This window comes from Cloeon dipterum, chromosome 3 (genome assembly GCF_949628265.1).
Source record: "Cloeon dipterum chromosome 3, ieCloDipt1.1, whole genome shotgun sequence".
Taxonomy (NCBI): Eukaryota; Metazoa; Arthropoda; class Insecta; order Ephemeroptera; family Baetidae; genus Cloeon; species Cloeon dipterum.
In genome coordinates this window covers 31,325,774-31,344,323 of record NC_088788.1, presented here as the reverse complement: position 1 = coordinate 31,344,323, position 18,550 = coordinate 31,325,774, and the positions used below count along the sequence as shown (strand labels likewise).

At 39.7% G+C, this 18,550-nt stretch overlaps 7 protein-coding genes across 9 annotated transcripts; 3 read left to right on the top strand and 4 right to left on the bottom strand.

Annotated features, from left to right (window-relative positions):
- Window positions 1-8: 8 nt before the first annotated feature.
- Fmr1 (synaptic functional regulator FMR1) lies at window positions 9-4,913 on the bottom strand. Of its 2 annotated transcripts, none has more exons than XM_065483363.1 (13): window positions 4,767-4,913; window positions 3,850-3,902; window positions 3,632-3,794; window positions 3,408-3,574; window positions 3,220-3,313; window positions 3,024-3,166; window positions 2,817-2,964; window positions 2,611-2,748; window positions 2,447-2,557; window positions 2,276-2,388; window positions 2,047-2,231; window positions 1,389-1,909; window positions 9-1,275 (listed from the first exon to the last, which is right to left on the bottom strand). In XM_065483363.1, exons 1-13 carry the CDS (start codon window positions 4,815-4,817, stop codon window positions 1,204-1,206), a joined length of 1,959 nt encoding a protein of 652 aa, XP_065339435.1. In that variant the 5' UTR covers window positions 4,818-4,913; the 3' UTR covers window positions 9-1,203. The 2 variants fall into 2 exon arrangements, with proteins under 2 accessions (XP_065339435.1, XP_065339436.1); XM_065483364.1 differs by having other exon boundaries at window positions 2,614-2,748.
- Window positions 4,914-5,011: 98 nt separating this feature from the next.
- Window positions 5,012-7,768, top strand: LOC135939093 (protein RFT1 homolog). The gene is made up of 5 exons (XM_065483276.1): window positions 5,012-5,084; window positions 5,349-5,610; window positions 5,675-6,020; window positions 6,073-6,527; window positions 6,587-7,768. The coding sequence occupies exons 2-5, from the start codon at window positions 5,504-5,506 to the stop codon at window positions 7,278-7,280; spliced, it is 1,602 nt and encodes a 533-aa protein (XP_065339348.1). The 5' UTR covers window positions 5,012-5,084; window positions 5,349-5,503; the 3' UTR covers window positions 7,281-7,768.
- LOC135939096 (U6 snRNA-associated Sm-like protein LSm8) lies at window positions 7,757-8,616 on the bottom strand. The gene is made up of 4 exons (XM_065483280.1): window positions 8,373-8,616; window positions 8,240-8,280; window positions 8,058-8,185; window positions 7,757-7,994 (listed from the first exon to the last, which is right to left on the bottom strand). The coding sequence occupies exons 1-4, from the start codon at window positions 8,401-8,403 to the stop codon at window positions 7,904-7,906; spliced, it is 291 nt and encodes a 96-aa protein (XP_065339352.1). The 5' UTR covers window positions 8,404-8,616; the 3' UTR covers window positions 7,757-7,903.
- Window positions 8,617-9,100: 484 nt separating this feature from the next.
- Window positions 9,101-9,508, top strand: LOC135938382 (protein LTO1 homolog). Its single transcript, XM_065482002.1, has one exon. It carries the CDS (start codon window positions 9,101-9,103, stop codon window positions 9,506-9,508), a length of 408 nt encoding a protein of 135 aa, XP_065338074.1.
- Window positions 9,509-9,541: 33 nt separating this feature from the next.
- Window positions 9,542-12,410, bottom strand: Hat1 (histone acetyltransferase 1). Its single transcript, XM_065483277.1, has 11 exons — window positions 12,249-12,410; window positions 12,079-12,180; window positions 11,292-11,363; window positions 11,164-11,239; window positions 10,993-11,107; window positions 10,791-10,935; window positions 10,572-10,728; window positions 10,292-10,503; window positions 10,084-10,235; window positions 9,916-10,032; window positions 9,542-9,859 (listed from the first exon to the last, which is right to left on the bottom strand). Exons 1-11 carry the CDS (start codon window positions 12,271-12,273, stop codon window positions 9,674-9,676), a joined length of 1,359 nt encoding a protein of 452 aa, XP_065339349.1. The 5' UTR covers window positions 12,274-12,410; the 3' UTR covers window positions 9,542-9,673.
- Window positions 12,411-12,545: 135 nt separating this feature from the next.
- Window positions 12,546-13,842, top strand: RpS27 (ribosomal protein S27). 2 transcript variants are annotated; one of them, XM_065483278.1, is made up of 4 exons: window positions 12,546-12,676; window positions 13,011-13,119; window positions 13,524-13,634; window positions 13,697-13,842. In XM_065483278.1, exons 1-4 carry the CDS (start codon window positions 12,614-12,616, stop codon window positions 13,723-13,725), a joined length of 312 nt encoding a protein of 103 aa, XP_065339350.1. In that variant the 5' UTR covers window positions 12,546-12,613; the 3' UTR covers window positions 13,726-13,842. The 2 variants fall into 2 exon arrangements, with proteins under 2 accessions (XP_065339350.1, XP_065339351.1); XM_065483279.1 differs by lacking the exon at window positions 12,546-12,676 and adding an exon at window positions 12,850-12,885.
- Window positions 13,843-14,524: 682 nt separating this feature from the next.
- On the bottom strand, window positions 14,525-17,789 carry LOC135940013 (uncharacterized). Its single transcript, XM_065484652.1, has 9 exons — window positions 17,622-17,789; window positions 17,430-17,507; window positions 17,249-17,347; window positions 16,949-17,192; window positions 16,679-16,890; window positions 16,473-16,617; window positions 15,824-16,411; window positions 15,623-15,764; window positions 14,525-15,040 (listed from the first exon to the last, which is right to left on the bottom strand). Exons 2-9 carry the CDS (start codon window positions 17,470-17,472, stop codon window positions 14,666-14,668), a joined length of 1,848 nt encoding a protein of 615 aa, XP_065340724.1. The 5' UTR covers window positions 17,473-17,507; window positions 17,622-17,789; the 3' UTR covers window positions 14,525-14,665.
- Window positions 17,790-18,550: the final 761 nt, after the last annotated feature.

Below are 18,550 nucleotides of genomic sequence, written 5' to 3'. Positions count from 1 at the left end.
CGCGCAAATTGAAATATTCAGCAACTTTATTTTTATTTACGGTTAATTAATGTGATGAAAGCAGAGATTAACAATTCTGCAGGTAATGTAAACAAAAAATGATAATTTCACACCATGAATCGGGGAGTATGAAAAGTACCTTAATATTCGTTCAAATTGAGGTTTTCGATCAACTTTTTAATAAAAAGAATCAAAATACAAGCTGCACCCATGGCAAGAAAGGCACAATCTTGCATTATTATTAATTCGCTACAGGGCCGATCACTCACAAAATAACTTAGGATGTAAAGAGCAATATGTCTGCAAACAAAAAACTTAAATTTATCTTACTTGGAAAGAGAGTGGTTTGCGATCAACAATATTAATTATCGTGATAAATCAAAAAGATCCAAGAATTCTGGCCTGTCCATGGGCGCAGCAAAATGAAGGGCGTAATACTTTTTGAAGTGTTCTGTTGGTTTCTTTCCTCTGCTGGGACAAATAGGTAAGTGTCATTTTTGCATACAAAAAGAGAAGTTTGATTGGACACCTGCAATTGTTCAAGCAGATTAGGACTCATAACTTAGAAAGTATATTTACAATGAATAATGGTCGATACCAGCTTGCACAATATTTTTCTTCAGTAAAGGACCCAAAAATTTGCTTATAAGGTAGCCGATTTGATTTCAGTTTACATGCACTTTGCAAGGGAACATTTGTGACACTGCATTTGAACATTCTGAAACAGTTTCATTCAACATTTTTCAAGTCATTGCAATCTAACAAATGCAAATATCATTCAAAGTAATCAGTTCATTCAAAACACACCTGTTTGGGCCCTTTCAAAACAGATTTCCACCGAAGAAGTATTTTGTAAAATAGTTGCTAGTTGAATTTTTTTGTTAAGCATTTCTGTGTGTTGCAATAGTTAGAAAAATGCCTAAATGAAGAGAGTAATAAGTAGGATCCGACTGGTGTAACCGATTACCAAAGTATTGAAGCTATTGAGGCTTGTATCACAAATTTAGTGCACAAAATAAGGACAACACTCAAAAAGGTACAGAGCTGCACTATGGACATTGGCAAGTTCTGGTTTTAATTACACCTTTGAAATCGCAACCAATGTAAGTATGTTGTTTAACTGTACGAGAATGCATGGCTTCTCTCCGTTACTCTGGCCACTCTGGCTCTCTAACCACGCAGAGGAAGAGGAATTAATTTACATTAAGAGCTGCCATTTGTGAGTGATGGTGATGGTGTTTTCTGCTGAGGGACAACAGCTTCTTGTACAGTACCCTGTAAAAGTATCAAGATGAGCAAAACTCCATTAACAGGAATTCAAAGGTTGGATGCTAGCAGAGTGGAATGGCAGTGGGATAATTCACACAATTTATTGTAAAAACGCTTACCTGGCTGGCTCCAGAAACAGGCGAAGCTGATTTGGCTGGAAGTTTCCCTCGGGCCGGTCTTTGAGTTTTGGGAGGAGGAGGCTTTGATCCTTTGATGGGGGGCTGAGTGGCGTTCCCAGCAAATGAATTTCCAGGGGCCGGCTGACTGCCAGGTTCCCAGTTCTCCACGCGGCCGGTATCTGGGACAGCGTCTGCCCAACTGCAAGTCTCGGTCATGACACCCTGCTTGTCATTGTTTCCAATGGGAGCGGCGGCAGCCATGCCCATGTTGAGGCCACCTCGCCTCGAGTCGCCACGGCCTCGCTGAGACCCTCTCTTGCCGCGACTGCTCTGGCGTTGCCTTGCCTTAGCATTGTCAATGCTACTTCCAGCCGAGTCTGTTATTTTGTTGCTGTCAGCAGCACCAGGCCCTCCAGTCGATGGCTGCTTCTGGTCTAGCACCGATTCTTCCTCGTCGTTCACTCGTTGTCTTCGGTCTCGCATGCCACGCCTGCCCCGGTCCGAGTAGTGCTCCCTAGAGTCTGTGGAAATTAAATAAATAATGTTAGTTAGTTAAGTTGGCTGCTTTCAAGTTATACTAATAGGAAGATTTCATAAATGACTTGGCTAAAGGTGGTAAACGTTCTGATGTTCTAAGTCTGAACGATGTTTTAATTACCTGCAGGATGATCATTGAGATGGCTCTTTGATGGCCCGCTTGGAGCCCTGCCTCCTCTAAGAGAAGCGTCCCCTCTTCCGCCCCTCATGCCTCTTCCTCGACCTCCTCTTCCAGGAATACTGCCAGAGAAACCACCTCGTAAACTCCTGTCATCAGATCTGTCTTGTTCAAAGCCCCTGCGAAAACTAAGTCATCTGTCAAGCACGGCTAGAAAATACTTTAGGGTTACCTTCTAGTCTGAGGATAAAGCTGAAGGCAGTTGAGCTGCTGTTCAATGTTTAACTTCTCCTGTCTCAGCTTCTCCAGATCTTTCAAGTGTGATAAATGATACTCCAGGAGAACCTGACATTGAGAGTAGGCATTAGAGAGTGACTACAAAACACACTTTATTTTCACTCACTTTGGCATTGGCAATGCTTTCCACCGTTCCAACGAATACAAATGGCACCTGTCCCTCTTCCCTGGGCTGGCTGGGCTGTGGCTCGTTGTCTCCTTCAATTTTCACACGCACCTGCGACATAGAGCATCGACTAACGCTCTTGAAAAATGGTAATTGACGCTTACCACGCCACTCTTGTCGACGATCTCTTGAATTATGCGTCCGCTCTTGCCAATGACCTTTCCAACAAGCAACCTTGGCACTTTGATACTCTCCTCGCCATATTCAAGCATATTCCGTGCCTTCCGGACACACTCCCTATTCTGTGAAGTAAAACATCAGCAATGAACTCAATGTTCTTCACTTTTCAATAATGGATAATGCCACTTACTTCACCGCAAATCCTAAATGTACAAGTGTTTTCCTCTAATTCTATGTTGGTGATACCAGGTAACTTTCTAGCTTGCTGTATATTAACACCATGAGCTCCTATGGCCAAGCCCATGAGATCCTCTCTCACGCTAAACTCATCATTGAATCTGCAATGAAAAAACTCCATATAAGTCCCAAAATACAGAAGTCGGCGTATTGAAATCACGTTGCTTTCTCATGTTGTTTCGTTGATGCTAATTGACGGGCACTCTCTTCCATACGCCTCAGCAGGAGCACACGTTGAGAAAGGTTCCGAAAATGCATATCTTGAACCATTGAGCTCAACCGCTGACTTGAATCATTCCTCGACTACGTAAGACAAAATTAATAGTTGAAATTGACAAACTCAATAGTTTACTCACAATGACCCTGAGTACACCTGATTCTGGGATGAATCTGACAGAAGCAGCCTTAATCACCTTGAGAAATTCAGAATGAGCACTCTCCATTTTTGCACTGAAACAAAGGTTTTTATTGCTCAACACTCCATTCCAACTAGCACAAGGTTAGATGGCCACTGCTGAAATATGAACCAAGAGAGGATACTCACTCTTCTCGCAGCTCTTCAGGGACAGGAATTTCAAATTTGTGAAATGTGTTTGAATCTATTGGAGGGTTTGGATTCCTAGGTCGCAGATCTTCCTCGTTGACGATTTCAGTGTAAGCGCTATCACCCCAACCAGCATACTCGACCACAATGAACCCACCCTTCATCATCTGAAATATAGTTTAACACTGATGCAAATCTCAAGAGCAAACAGTTGATTTGGTTACCTTGATTACAACCTTCCACCAGCCGCACTCCTCCTCGGTCTGGGAACACGAAAACACTTCTGCCTCCTGGCCTTCCAGGAACTCAGGTCTTGCAGCACCTTCAGGTCGAGGCGGAGGGGGCAACCGGACCTGTGAGAACGGGAACTTGGACTCGGGCTGCCAGCTAAGGGTAAAGCGATTAGTTTCAGGTTTCTACAACGAGGGTTCATTGCACTTACTCATTTTCAAAACTGACTTTCACTTCTTCCTCGAAAACGTCAGTCACTCGAGCCTAAAACCAGATAATATATGCCAGTAAGTGTTATGTTCTGTAGTAATTGTTTGCCAGAAATTTTTAACGTTTCTTAACAATAACAAAAAGATGGAGCATGTTTACATTGGAGCAATGAAAAATAGATTTAACTTTGATGAGATTGACTTTGCTCGATTTGCGAATGCTACTTTAAAGAGCAGCAAATGAATTCAACCAGTATACAAAGATGAATTGTTTTCAATTAAAATCACAAAAGATAGCAATGGCCAAAAATATTTCTTACTGAGAGAGGATTTAATAAAGGGCTTTTGGTAGGGAAATAGCCTAAGGCAGGAGGCCACGATTTTTGGACACCCAATTCGAACAGGACACGCCCAGTGGAGTCGAAGATCTAAACCTATCGACCGGCATTTCGATAAAATTGCAACCCCAAGGGAATAAGTAGGTGAATCATTGGCGTGATCAAATCAAAGAATTCTCAAAGCGGAATTCTGCTTGATAGTGGCGATCAAATCGCGAAATTCGATTAGGAATACACGGGAAAACAAGTAAATGGCAGTCGCGAGTCATTCACACCGCAAACGCCGAATCCGACAATAATTCTTGACTTTTACAATTCGTAGAGGCACAATAAATAATCTTGAAATACACCAAAGTATTGGACGAAGTAATGCGGTAATCATTAGCATTTTTAATGAACTACAGGAGTTTAACAGGCCGGTCACAATGCGAAATGTCGTAGCCGTACAGCACATGGGTTCGGGCACTTGGGAAAAACGCGTTACTGACACGAACGTTTCAAGAATTATGCACGTCGCTGTGAAGCTGAATATATAGCGAAATCACCAGAGTAAAAATTTACAATCTGATACAAATGGTAACCTTGTAATACGCTCCGTTATCTCCAAGAACTTCAACTTCAGCGTCCTCCATCTTGAATAATTTTGGTTTTGGTCGCTTCCAAAAAGCATCAACGAGATTCTGCTGCCAGATGCCGCTAGCTGCGTTTTCAAGAGACTGGACACTAGCGCTAGTGATAGCTTATGGAACTCTATAATAAAACCGGTTAAAATTGGAGATTGCTTGAGGAGGGCGTGCCTCATGTTTCAGCTTTATCTCTTTAACCAAAACAGATGGTTCACACTAAGTTGCCTTTTAGTATTCTTGCTGCTGTCGTTTTTTCGTATCAGGCAAAGTTAGGTATGACACGAAATCCCTAATAAATATTATTTTTTAAGAGTAAAATATGAAGGGTTGCAATTGTCACTCCGCACTCTTAAACTTGTTAATTTCAGCATTGCTTCAAGAAATTATGTGTTCACAACGTTAAAAAGTTGCAATCTCAATAATCACAATAGCACATTTTTTTTGTTGAATTTAATAAAAGCTATGTTTTGTGTGTATGTATATTATGTATGCAGTTAATTTTAATGATAAATGTTATAATGATTGTAATACTTTCAGGTGTGTTCGGTTTCTTACAAAATGAAGATATTCTTGTCAAGAGTTAAGCTGGACTCTAGGCACTCAACTTGTTAATTAGAGCTTTACCTGTGGGATGCCTTCACATCACGGAGGTTTGGAACACACGTTTTGAAGAAGTCATTCTAGCACATAAAATGGAACAAAGCTTGTTGACATCTAGTCTTCAAAACATTTCCTTCGGTATTGTTCTTCAAATTATCGTACGGATTATAACTTTCCTCAGCAACGCCTGCGTTTTGAGGTTTGCTTTGACTATATAATTACTGGCATTTATTTGACACTGACCCTGCTGAATAATTTTGCAGATATATCTCTCCTGATGCACTAGGTTTAATGAATGTTCGCCTCTTGCTTCTGGAATCCACCATTCTCTTCGTGAGTCGAGAAGCGTTCAGGAAAAGTACTTTGGACAATGTCCGTAACCATAACTGGCCACTTGTCATCAACCTGATATGGGTCACGTTTCCTATGTCCATAATTATTTCTCTCCTCCTGAGCTATGTTTGGCTCAACCTGTTGGAAGCTCCTCCTCCACACTTGCAGAGTCAATACATTGTAGGAGTGTGGGTCATGTCTCTGAGCTGCATTATTGAATCTACCTGTGAGGCGCCTCTTCTGGTTGCAAACGCATTCCTATTCAACAAACTCAAGGTTGAGCAGAGCTCATTTGACTAAAGTCAATTATTAAAGCAAAATTTTACAGGTTGCATTGAACTTGCTCCACATCGGTGTTCGCACTTTGGTGTTCCTGCCGTTAGTGCTGTCCAATCCATCTTCTGCTGTGCATGCCTTCTCTGCCGCGCAAATGGTAGGCACCATCGCCATCGTGCTGGGCTACTATGGCTACTTTCACTATCACGTAAAGACTCCCAAAAAAGACTTTCCATTCAAAACTCTGCGTGATTTCCTACCGAGGCTTGACCTGCAAGAATGGGTCCATAGACCTTTGGCGTGGCTCACTTGGAGTCTGTTCAAGACAATGGCTGTCAAGCAGCTCTTGACTGAAGGCGAACGCTATGTGATGACCATAACTGGAGTGCTCTCGCTCACCCAGCAGGGTGTTTATGAAATAGTCAACAACCTAGGCACGTTACCCGCTCGACTGCTGTTTCGACCTATCGAGGAGAGCTGCTACTTTTACTTTGCCCAACTGTACAAGTATTTTAACTGTTTTGATTTTAAAAATCTCTTATTAATTATTATATCTGTTATCTTAGGAGAGGCGAGAGAGTTACAGACTTGAATAAGGAGCACATGGAAGAGGCGTCAAAACTGCTTTATTACGCAATGCGCTGTACCATGGTGTTTGGCTTGACAGTGATGGCTTTTGGATTCTCATACTCGCGCCAGCTGCTCTTTCTGTATGGCGGCGAGACCCTGGCCACTGACACGGGGACTGTACTGCTTCGCGCCCATTGCACCGCCATCCTTTTCCTTGCGATCAACGGAATAACGGAAGCGTTTGGCCAGTCGGCGATGAGCAAGGAGCAGCTATCTTGGTACAATTACTCAATGGTTTTGCTTTCGGTGGCCTTTCTATTCATTTCGTGGGTACTGACCCAACTGCTGGGCGGACTGGGTTTCATCCTAGCAAATTGCTGCAACATGGCTACTCGAATTTTCTGTAGCCTCAAGTTTATGTACGAAATTTATGAAGGAAGTCAATGGCAACCCCTGAAGGGTCTCCTCCCTGGCCCTCTGATTGTTACCGCTCTAGCTGTCTCATTTATCATTACCATCCTCTCTGAAAGTGTGTACTATAGTGATAATAAGCTTGTCCATTTGACTATTGGTGGCTGTTGTGGCCTCTTTAGCGTTGGAGTGTTCTTCTATGAAGAAAAGGAGCTATTTAAAATCATTAGCTCCAAGCTTGGCCTTGATAAACAGTTCAAGCGTGAACACGAAGATTAGTTGTGTCTTGCCTTTTGAAGATAGAAGATACTTTAACCACTGTTGCAATTGGGATGGTCTTAGTGGACCAGCCTAAGACAAATTTATTGCTCACCTCCACCAGCTTTTTAAGTGATCTTTAATTTCTGTAAGGCACTAGTGCACTCACATAAGCCAATATGCTAGGTGCTAAGAATAGTTTGTCTATCAGTTCCACAAATGGAACTACCTACTCTTTGTTGGTCATTTTGTCGAGGGAATCAGAACTTCTGTCAATATCATTGCGTTTTGGATTTCCTATTATCCTGAAGGGTTCATATTATTGTATTTGTTACATGTAACCTAATTTTACTGGCGGAATTTTGTATTGGTAACAACTAACCAAAGAGACATTCTCCTGTTGTGCATTCCCTTAGACCAAAATACGGTCACCATCCCAATGCCCTGAACTGGCTGTGTTGTAATCATCCTTTTTTAAATAAACTTTTGACTGCATATTGTGAATACCATTCGATTTTGTTTTATTATATTACCATACTTTAATGGTAATGTAATTATGGATTATGTACAAGTGAAAGTGGCATAAAGCTATTAACTTTGCCATGGAGCATGCTGTTACAGTAACTTGGATGCAAGGAATCATGTCAATGGATGACGGCTCCCAGGGGTTCTGCTCTTAAACTAGTCAAATCCAGATTTGCGTCTGCCTCGTCATCAATCTCTCCGATTAGGGCCCTATATTTAGAGTAAATTAGTTATTTATTTTGATTAAATGATTGGGGTTTAACACAAACGTACACATTGTCTCCTCTGATTATGTGCAGTCCAAGAACTACTTGCTCAACGCCAGATGTGGCACTAAACACTCGCTCATGACTCTCATCCAAAATCAAATTGATAGTTTGATCAAATCCTTTCAACGTGCCCTGTAAGCAAGAAACATTGAAAATGTAACTTAAAAGATCGTTTGATGTACTTACAACAAAAATTCGTCCATCCTGAGTAATGATGGACACAGTATCTGATTTTTTATAAGGAAAACAGCATAATTATATAATAACATCTATTGGAGCAAAAACAAATTTATCATATGTATATATTATGAAAGGATACGGTTGACATAGGAATCAAGACCAGAAGCCATCGTGATAGCGCTTGTTCTCTTTCAAAAATATTTGATGTGTATGTAGTTCAGGCTCGTTGCATTAACTAGGCAGCTGGACCCTTCTTTTCTCACGATGTCATTTATAATAATTATTAACTTATCAGGACACAAGTCACTAAGAAATCCAAAAAGCACCGCTGCACGCCTGAATTTGCGGACACTTTTGTTGTTTTGTTGTTGTTGACGCACGTCGCACGCTCCACGCTTCACGGCTTCACGCTTCAACCTTTCAAAAACTAGAGGCGATTATTTTTGCTGTATAAGAAACCGGTTGCTTTTAATTGTAGAACCGGTAAAAATAGTTGATTGGAAGTGGGGGGTCAAAACAGACCCATGCTATTAACAGTATTATTGTATGCCGGTCAAACGCGATTTGAGAGTCATTGTTGATTAAACAATTATTCAAAACCAAATTTAACAATTTTCACTATATATATACCGGTCTCAGAAGCAACATTGCCAATCTCATAAGAGGTAGATTTGCCTAATTCTATTATTATTATAGCAGAGTCTATTTAAGTATTTTTTTATAATTTAAGTTCATTTCTGTCATGAAATTGCACAATATTATTTATTTAAATGAAAGGAACTTAGCTAATCTTTCGTCGATCACTATCACTTGTTTGTTAATGCGATGAACTATATATATATTCCGTCATAAATTTCTACTTTATAGATGGCCACTGATCACGAAGAAGAGAAGGACATAAATGAAATATTTGACTCGATAGTTATGCTGGAACAAAAGGTCGCATCTGATGGATACCGAGAAGGCTACGAAAAAGGCCAGCAAGATGGAACTGAAGAAGGCTACCGTCTGGGACATCAGCATGGCATGATATTGGGTACTGAGCTTGGCTTCTACAGAGGAATCGCAACTGCAATGGTCAAAACTTCAACAGAATCAAAAGGTGTTGACGCCATGAAAAATGTGATTGATTTGCTGGACAATTTTCCTGTGGTAGTTACCAAGGACATGGACATAAATGAAGAAGTTAACAAAGTTAGATCAGCTTATCGGAAGGCGTGCTCACTGCTGAAAATAGACTTCATGTCACCATTGTCAACGTCACTTACATTCTAATTATTTACAAATATTCAAATAAAACTCGATGGGTATAGCTTACATAGTTTTATATGATTGGGAATATTAACACAAACCAAAAGAAAATTTCTGAGAACTTTTCATAAAACAAAAAGCAATATGGAATGAATAAAGCTATGAAAGTTATCAAGGTAAAAGGTAAGATTAATCGTCCTCATCAGCATCCCTCTCGAGTCTGCTGACAACTTTGACGAACTGTTCAAACATGGATGTAGCTGCCTGAGTGACAGAGGAGATTCTGTACTCGGGGTTGAGACTTGGAATCATCTCGACAAGTATTTCTCGCTCCATTTTCATCAAGCCCTTCTTCTTAGCACGTTCATGCGTTCTCTAAATTATGATGTAGATTCAATTGCTCAGTAAAACTACCAGAAGATTAATTTTACCTGATTTTGTTTGTCCGCCTGCTTTTTCAAGTAATCCATATACTCCTCCAAATCTTCCTCTCGTTCACGGTTGCAGGAATGCAGTTTTAAAATGTTATAAACTCTCTGAGCTTGTTTCTACAACCAGCAAGTTTTAGTAAAACTTATTACATAGCAGTTCCACCCTACCTTCCCCATTTTCAGTTTCCCTTTGGCTACAGCTTCCATCTCCTTGGAAAAGTTATCTTTCAGCTTACTGGGAGCAAATTCCGGAAGTTTTTGGCACGCCAGACAGTCTACAAAATCTCGCAGCCTTTGAAACTCATGTGAAGGACTCTCAACTGTAATAACAGTTACATATTAATAGTTTTCAAACTGAGAAAATGTCTAATCTTACCTGCTATGTCAGTAACCTTCGAGATTCCCCTATAGAAGTCATGTGTGGACGAGAGAAGCTCAACTCCCAGTCCAGCTTTTTGGAACGGAGGCAAAATGAGCATTTGGCTTATCCTTGGACGAATATTGTCAGGGTAGCAGTAAAACTCATAAGCTGACACAAAGCCAACAAAGGCATATCGAGTAGAGTTGTCAAATTTGTATTTCTCAAACCTGGCACAGGTAAAATGAGTCGTTAGCAACACGTCAATTAGATGGTGTTAGTGTTAGTAAACACTCACAAGAGGAAGAAATTCCACTTTTCATCATCTAATTCAACAAAACTGGCAGCTTCAATGTACCACATGATGAAAGTTTGCATCCTCTCACAGTAGGACCTCATTTTGTGGTCCTTGTAAGGAGCCGCGTTGTAAATTTCAAAAGTCTGCTCTCCTGATTCTACAATACAAATTTATATTTTAAATTTAAGTAAGATTAAAGGCTTGTGCCCTGATGCATACCTGTTTCAATTGCGAATTCGCGTATCTTTTCTCCAGGAGGGGTGAATTCCTTCTCCTCTTTGTCAAGTCCCATAGAGAAATTGTCAATGGAAGTGAAGTAGTCTTTTGGTATGAATCCATTTAGTTTTTCTTCCACGTTTTCAGCCTAGAGTTGAAAATATTTATTTAATCCATAGGATAATCTCTTTAATCTTGATCCTACTTCAAGTACATCAGCGTCAATTTTTTTGGAAAACTTTATATCCAGCAGAGTTCGCAAGCTCCCAGCGCCATAAACCAAATTTACCTGCAGGTCCTTGTAACCAGCAATGATCTCCCTGTTGATTTAAATTTAACCATCAACAAGAAATTAAATTGTTAACTATGATCCTACTTTTGTCCAAAAACCTGGTATGTCATTTCTGGCTTGAAGTTCAATTCCGAATCATCCATATCTTTCACGCACCTGACTGCAAAAATATTAGCGTTATTATATACAATGAAAATACGGTATTTAATTACCAAGTTTTAATTTCATTGCCTCCACACTGTCAGTCGCCCATGCTGAAAGACCGTATGGGTTCATGTTGAGAGCTGTAACATTTTTTGACAGACTTAAGATGCCAGAAGACGAAAAATATATCAATATTGAAAGACACAGATGCAAATTCTAGATTGATAGTGATAAAAGGATAAATTACTTGAAAACTTGGTTTTTGCCTTTAGATGTTTACTATTAAATTCCAAATTTAAATTTAAGACAATTTCTATAGTCAAATTTTCCGCATATGCTTTGGAAATTTGAATAAATATATATGCCAACAGATGCTCATTTCACGCACAAAAGCATTTTTTCACAATGATAAATATTAACTCCAAGACACAAAGAGTTCGCAATTCCCATTTCTGCCCAGATTTTGATAGTGGATCAATTCTATTACACACGCTTAGTATACAAAGATTGGTCGCACTTTCTTACTTTCTATCACACAGTTTGCGTGTAATTATTCATTCATACATATTCACATCTAAAATGTGTATATTATATACAAATAGACACTCAACAATAATAATATATTCTTGGTGCGTATAGAAAAAATTAAAGTTTTCTCCACCCCAACTTTTATAATTATGGGATTCCCAAAAGAATTGGCGTGATGTGTAACCCAGCAGAAACTTTAACTTTGCCATAATATTATAAAATGTATGACATGTTGTATTTAATTTTGTAAAATGGGTGAAATATACACTAATGACAATAAATGTATTGCCAAAGCTTTTATATTGCAAGGAAATTCGTAACTCATACCATTCCAAACGGTGGCTTCTTTTGAGACAGGTTTGACAAGATCAAACAAATAAACCGATTCCTCCTCATGACCATCAACACTGTTTTCACCATCGCTCTCATCTATAAAATAACACGGTTCAAATTGTTATTTAAGTAAAACATGGCAAATGAAACAAAGATAAGATCACCATAAACTTCAGCTGGTGGTTCCATCTTTGAAATCAGAAGATTATTGGCAAGAGATTCTGCAATGACCAAGTAAATCTCAAATAGAAGAGGGCATCAACAATGAATGCCCGCCCAGATGGCCAGATGGCAGATGATATTTCGCGGCAACAGCGGCGAAAAGTTTCAATAACATCCGACAGGTGTCAGTAATTTCACCGTTTCATTTCATCGAAATTAATTATTAACTAGAAAAAAATTGTTTGAAAGGGAATAAATCGTAATCTAAATGAAAAATTTACATAATATTTATATTATTCTTGCTAGCTAAAACTTATTTCAAACGTTTCAAACTTTTGAGTACGTGAAAAAGTACGTGCCTTCAGCCATGTTGTCCCCGTTGATCGACGTCACTTCCGTTTTAGTCCATTCTTTCGTCGCAACCATGCCTGTAAGTATCGAAAACTACACGTGCCTCGTTTTTCCATAAAATCTCTGATAATACGATTGATTCCCGGATTTAAAACTCGCCGCTAGCATAATAACTTTCGCCCTAACCCATATTTTCAATCGCCGAGGCACTGGTTCCGCGATATTCAGATTTATTGGATTGACGTTTCCAAACATGCCCGCCGCGACATGCCTCCTTATGGCAACCACGCAAGCATCACCCTAAATGCCATTCACATTAGGCCGGAAAGCTCTGAATTTAATGTTTTGAGCATCTTCTCACTTTTTAAATCTCCAGCTTGGGAACGCAAATTATCATCTGCTTATATTTTCAGCTCGCAAAGGACTTACTTCACCCTTCACCAGCCGAGGAGAAAAGAAAACACAAGCTCAAGAGGCTAGTGCAGCATCCTAATTCATATTTCATGGATGTCAAATGCCCTGGTAAGTGACTGAAACCATGTTTTAAGTTAAGAATGTCAACGCAAAGCAATAATTGCACTGCTTAACTCGTCTCAAATTACAATAACAATAGATACAAAGTACAATGTTGCACACGATGCGGTAACCTAAACACCGTCGTTGTTGCGTTGCACGTGTTGTATGTAAGTTGTGCACAATAGCCATTTTTACGGAAGGAATTTGTATTTAATCACGTTCTAACTAACTTAATTTCAATTCTCTTTGTGAATTTGTCCGCTATCAAAAGTTATTTATAATTTTTTTTCTATCAGTGGAATTTTCTAGATCGCCTATTGCATTTCCTTGTTATTTTGTGTGAGGGGTCACAATTTAGAAAGTTTGCACAGTTCTTTATGTTAATCTTTATCTACTATTCTGTTGAACAGGTTGTTATAAGATCACAACTGTGTTTAGCCATGCCCAGAGTGTAGTTGTGTGTGCAGGCTGCTCAACGATCCTGTGCCAACCTACAGGAGGTCGAGCAAGACTAACAGAAGGTAATTTTTATGGCACACTTGGTCTTTAACTGAAAGCTGAAAATTATCTTGATTTGTTCTAGGTTGCTCTTTCAGAAGAAAGCAGCACTAGGCGTATGGACATCTCTAATAAAATGCATGAAAACCACTCTTGAACGTTGGGCTGTTCACTGTTACGGAATTCCTTTTTGAGTTTTTCTATTTGAAATAAAGGCCACTCAAGAGCGAATTTGGGCTTTTATTGCTTTGTGCTGTCCTTATTCTTTTAAATTACATATGTAATCTAAGTGGAGAATGTTACAAACAATGGAACCATTTGTTTGTTGCGCTCGGATGTGCACATGTGTTCACTTAGCACCATGAGCCAACTCCAGTTTTTGATCTAGCATTGTTTAGAGTCAAGGATAAGGAGAGTATCCTACTCTCCTTAGTCACGGATCGGATAATTTTGTTAGGAACTATTATACTGAAGTTAAAAAGTTGAAATTGATCGTGATGTTAGTAAAATAGGCTCATGAAGAGACATTGATTGGTCATTTAAGACATTCCGCGGTTATTTGGTAGTCATATCGCAACAGATGCTTTCAAAATAGTTTGATTACTCGTCTAGGAGCCAGGCTGTTATTATCTGGTACACTGCCTAACTAAACCAGGATTTTATAAAAAAAAATCAAAAACTACAACCATTCGATTTATCTCATTAAGAGGAGTTTGCATAACAAATCTCGTTATGATTAGATGGAAATTCCCCTTTTTCATTTATATTTAACATCTGGAACCCCCATGAGCCTCGAAACTCGGAAATGATGAGCCAGATTTAAATTAGTTATTATCATCTATCTGCATGAAAGTCTACAGCTTGGTACCATATAATTTGCATGTTCGAGCGGTACAAATGAATAGAAAGTTAGTTTGATTTCCTTATGAAATTTATTAGTGAAAATTTCTTAAAATATCACATTCATGATTAAAAGTTTTTAAGTATCGACAACAGTAAATTGCACAATTTTCAGACTTGGAATTGGAATGTATCAGTAGTTACGTGTTGTTAATCATTGCACCAAATAATCCTTGTGATTCTTAATTGATTTAAGCTGCTTCTTAATTTGTTTGATCAAATCGTATGGATGAACCAGTATGGACAAATCACGGCCAACTGCATTTAGTCTATCCCGCACTTCCCCATCCTTGAAAAACAAGTTGAGCGGGCGGCTGTTGACTTCAGTAAGGACCCAGTTGCACAATGTCAGGCCGTCGCAAGAAGGGGCTTTGGGTGGCACTCCAGCTCTTGCTGCAGGACTAAGACGGTGCACGTTCTTTATTTCTGCAGTTCCTCCTTCCAACTCGAGTCCAACATCTTGGCCTTCTACATCTTTCCGAATCGCAAAAACGCGGCCAAATGGTACTCGCCGCACTATTATTTCAATCTGTAAAACGTTATGTTTTGTAATTAAAAGCGGGACCTCTAAGAAGTGAAATTATCATGTTAAAGTGATATTAAATTCCTATTTTACCCACAAGTGCTTTAGTAAACAAGTCTAGACATATTTTTAAGATGTTAAAAAGGAAAATAAAATCTCAACTTGGACTGAGATTGTACGGCCTGAAATTTTAATATAATCCTTAAATTTAATGTATTTATAACTTAGAACAAAGTTGATCCAACACTGGATTGGCTGCAATTGCAATACAAATAGTGTTTGATAATTTTTTATGTCTCAAACCATCAGTATTTTTTTAATTTTCTATTAATTCCTGGACGTAATCTAATTAACTTTTTTAACTATTTAACATCTTTAAATTATCAACACATTTCCAAAGGAATGAGTTTCCTTGCAGGGATAGGAGTTAGAGATTTTTTAGCAAAAAAATATGATACCAGGTGGTTGTGTTTCTATATATTACTTAGGCTCTCTTTTAAACAGAAACAAAGACTGAGTCATTGAAATTTTTCTGCTTGGGGTGAAGGTCATATTGTGAAAACAATTTAAGGATATAAGGATACTTACAAATGGTGTAGCGCAGTTTCTAATTACATTATTGGCGTCAGCAGCATTTTGAACAATTACGCCAGTGACACTAAGCACTCTGTCAGCAATATGCAAGGCATTATACAAATGCGGATGGACCTTTTGTCTCCAACCAGCAATCCTAAACCAAAGCAATTTGTTGTTGACAAAGTGCATTCCTGACCTTCATCAAAAACTTACCAAACAGCTCCAAAAGCGTCAACAAACGCAATTGAACTGACGCAGTCCTTTTTCCGCAACTGAAGTCTCACTCCCCCAGGGTGTCTGATCTCCCTGGTGATGGCCAGCACTTGCTGCTCCCGTAGGGTGAGCGGGGGCATCAAGGGCGGCCTCAAAAGTGGGCGTCTCGCATTTAGTTCAATGCGAGGTCCGCGTTTCCTCCTGGGAGTCTCTTGAGGGTTGCGTGTTGGCAGTGCTGGCCGTCGCTGCACTTCCTCGACTTGGTTCCTGGGCACCTGGGGCCGCTGCGGATGCGATTCTGATTCCTCCAGAATTTCTGACGGAATGATCGCTGAAGAGCTTGTATTGCCGGTTGACTCAGGAGGGTTGGCATTCATCACAAGGGGTGACATGGGTTCATTGGGGTCTGTCTGGCCAGTGTGGCCCAAGTACAAGCGCTCATACTGACTCAACTCGGTATCGCTGATCGTGCTGCTGATTACGTCAAAGTTGAACACGTCAGTGCTGGCTGAAGCTGCAGAAGAGCTTGGTCCTTCAAGTTCAATCACAGTTACGTTCTGGCCTGGAGCCGAGTTCACTGATATTGACCTGGAAAATTCATTTAAATGTAAGCAACGACTGTTTTGCTTGAAAAATGGCATCATCTTACTGAGTGAATACTTCCACAGCAACATTTAAGTCTGGTATCAAGGGAAGGGGTCTTTGACTAAGATTAGCAACGCTGGGATCAGATCTTGAAACATTAATGTTGATTGTCGTAGTGGCATGGTTGGCTGCCTCATTTTGGGTGCGATCTAGATAAAATTGAGAACAAAATTTAAATCATATAAATTGAATGCTATTTGAGAACAGTACCAGCAGGCTGCGGCTGTGGGAGTTCTGTTCCTGGAACAATAGCTATGGGCCCTGATGGTGTTGGTGGCAGGGGCGAGTTTGGATCCCGAGTGGGGAGGAGAGGAAAACGGGGAGCTTGGGGTGCTTGGCTGTAAACATTCTCTTGCGGCGACAGAATTTTCAACTCCACCAACTTAGTACGTAGTGAGTTTACCCAATCCATCATAATGTCCCTGCAAGTAGAGAAGATGTTGGATCAGATAATTTTCCTTGAAAGTCCAATTTAGTTACCAGGAACTAGCAGCGAGTTTAATCACACCACTTCTGAGGGTGATAACAAATTCATACTGATCACCAGGCGAGGCACATATCGTCGGAGATATGTGCAGACATGTTGAAAGGGGTGCACACAACTCTGGTCGGTGAGAAATAGCCACCTTTTGGTCCAAATACACTTCTAGGAAAGGGTCTCTGTCGTCGTGAACACAAAATACAACCCAAACATTTTCGCCTCGTTTTGAATAAGCTCCTGCACCTAAAAATGAGACTCAATTGCATGCTATTTTGGATTTAAAATTCTTGCTATCCAACCCGAGTTTCTTCTTTCGAGAGTTGGTAATCGCCTGAGCCAAGCATTTTTATAAATTTCCCGGAAGAGCACCTGTGCAGTTTGGTCAGCTGGCTGGTTGACTGTAATATCAGGTATTTTATTATTTTAAAAATATTGATAATAATTGTTTTGTGTTAATTAGCTAAATTTAAATGAACTTACAGCTCTGCTGACTCGCAGAAACATTTCTGGTCACCGCTTCCATTTAAAATTGGTGTGGCCTTGCGAGGTCCTTGCCGCCTGCGGGCCAGAGAAAGTGGATTAGTGGCCCATATGTGCACCCTTATAGCCGTCCTTGCACCAAGGTTGTTTATTCGCAACAATACATTTGGTGCTCTGAGTTAAGCAACTCACCGAAAGTATCACCTGGATAGCTGCTGCAAAGCGGCTCCCCAAGAGCCCAAGCTGCAACAGCGGCTCTGACAGGCAAATGTGTTTCATGAGAAAATTCTCATTTTCGCACTTTCGCGATTCGCACGCTCTAAACAATAACAACAAAAAATAAAAACTAAACCGTGCGAGCAGCGGAGGGGGAGATTCACACTAGGTTGCAATTGGCGTGATTTGAATTTTGCGCTTCTCGATTCTAAAAAAAGTTGTTGGTTGTCCTACAAGGTGGCGCCCAACTTTCATTCTGGTAATATCAAGTTGACTACCACTGCTTTATGGTTTATGCAGTCACGCCTGGTGCCTGCTAACCTCGCTCCTCGCTCAATTACTGAAATGCCGAAACCAGGCTAAAACTGCAATATTTTACTATTTTACTAATTAAGATGGAAAGACGAAGCACTCAATTTTTTAGCAATAATTGATAAAAAAAATTAACGTAGAAAAAGCGTCCTAATTTAAGCGTTCAAAAAATTGGCCAATAAAATTGTGCGATTATATTCTCAGAGTAATTATATTAATAATATAATATTATTTTATAGATTTTTGTTACTTCTTATAGGTTAAACATCCCCAGCTTAGCATCACTTAGCATAAATATTTGATTATATGTAATCTTTTGGGTGTCGAAATCGAAACAGTGATGAATTAAAGCAATTACAATTTTATTACTGCTACAAGGTTTGCTACAATATACATGCAGTTCAGTTTGACGATTTCTACAGTACAATATATTCCGTAAAATTGAAGACAGTAAATTAACTCTCAATTACTAGTCAAATCTTGGCGTTACGAAATTGGATTAGGTAATCTCGTCTTGGAGACTCTAAAGTACGCCGCTTGCGAAAAATTTACGCAGGAAATCTGCAAAATAATTTAAGTATTCCTGTTAAGAA

What these genes read in the sequence shown, in the direction of transcription:
- Fmr1 (XM_065483363.1), bottom strand. Translation starts at nt 4,817, where the DNA reads ATGGAGGACGCTGAAGTTGAAGTTCTTGGAGATAACGGAGCGTATTAC. An exon ending in CCTGAAGAGCTGCGAGAAGA is followed by an intron (nt 3,314 to 3,407) that starts GTGAGTATCCTC and finishes CCTTTGTTTCAG; the next exon opens with TGCAAAAATGGAGAGTGCTC. An exon ending in AAACAACATGAGAAAGCAAC is followed by an intron (nt 2,965 to 3,023) that starts GTGATTTCAATA and finishes TTTTCATTGCAG; the next exon opens with ATTCAATGATGAGTTTAGCG.
- LOC135939093 (XM_065483276.1), top strand. Translation starts at nt 5,504, where the DNA reads ATGGAACAAAGCTTGTTGACATCTAGTCTTCAAAACATTTCCTTCGGT. An exon ending in AGCAACGCCTGCGTTTTGAG is followed by an intron (nt 5,611 to 5,674) that starts GTTTGCTTTGAC and finishes ATAATTTTGCAG; the next exon opens with ATATATCTCTCCTGATGCAC. An exon ending in TACTTTGCCCAACTGTACAA is followed by an intron (nt 6,528 to 6,586) that starts GTATTTTAACTG and finishes CTGTTATCTTAG; the next exon opens with GAGAGGCGAGAGAGTTACAG.
- LOC135939096 (XM_065483280.1), bottom strand. Translation starts at nt 8,403, where the DNA reads ATGGCTTCTGGTCTTGATTCCTATGTCAACC. An exon ending in AGGATGGACGAATTTTTGTT is followed by an intron (nt 8,186 to 8,239) that starts GTAAGTACATCA and finishes TCTTGCTTACAG; the next exon opens with GGCACGTTGAAAGGATTTGA. An exon ending in ATAATCAGAGGAGACAATGT is followed by an intron (nt 7,995 to 8,057) that starts GTACGTTTGTGT and finishes CTCTAAATATAG; the next exon opens with GGCCCTAATCGGAGAGATTG.
- LOC135938382 (XM_065482002.1), top strand. Translation starts at nt 9,101, where the DNA reads ATGGCCACTGATCACGAAGAAGAGAAGGACATAAATGAAATATTTGAC.
- Hat1 (XM_065483277.1), bottom strand. Translation starts at nt 12,273, where the DNA reads ATGGAACCACCAGCTGAAGTTTATG. An exon ending in AGAAGCCACCGTTTGGAATG is followed by an intron (nt 11,364 to 12,078) that starts GTATGAGTTACG and finishes AAAATGTTACAG; the next exon opens with CTCTCAACATGAACCCATAC. An exon ending in AAGTGGAATTTCTTCCTCTT is followed by an intron (nt 10,504 to 10,571) that starts GTGAGTGTTTAC and finishes TACCTGTGCCAG; the next exon opens with GTTTGAGAAATACAAATTTG.
- RpS27 (XM_065483278.1), top strand. Translation starts at nt 12,614, where the DNA reads ATGTTGTCCCCGTTGATCGACGTCACTTCCGTTTTAGTCCATTCTTTC. An exon ending in CATGGATGTCAAATGCCCTG is followed by an intron (nt 13,120 to 13,523) that starts GTAAGTGACTGA and finishes TCTGTTGAACAG; the next exon opens with GTTGTTATAAGATCACAACT. An exon ending in TCGAGCAAGACTAACAGAAG is followed by an intron (nt 13,635 to 13,696) that starts GTAATTTTTATG and finishes GATTTGTTCTAG; the next exon opens with GTTGCTCTTTCAGAAGAAAG.
- LOC135940013 (XM_065484652.1), bottom strand. Translation starts at nt 17,472, where the DNA reads ATGGAAGCGGTGACCAGAAATGTTTCTGCGAGTCAGCAGAGCT. An exon ending in TCTCGAAAGAAGAAACTCGG is followed by an intron (nt 17,193 to 17,248) that starts GTTGGATAGCAA and finishes TCTCATTTTTAG; the next exon opens with GTGCAGGAGCTTATTCAAAA. An exon ending in GAAACTGCGCTACACCATTT is followed by an intron (nt 15,041 to 15,622) that starts GTAAGTATCCTT and finishes AACGTTTTACAG; the next exon opens with ATTGAAATAATAGTGCGGCG.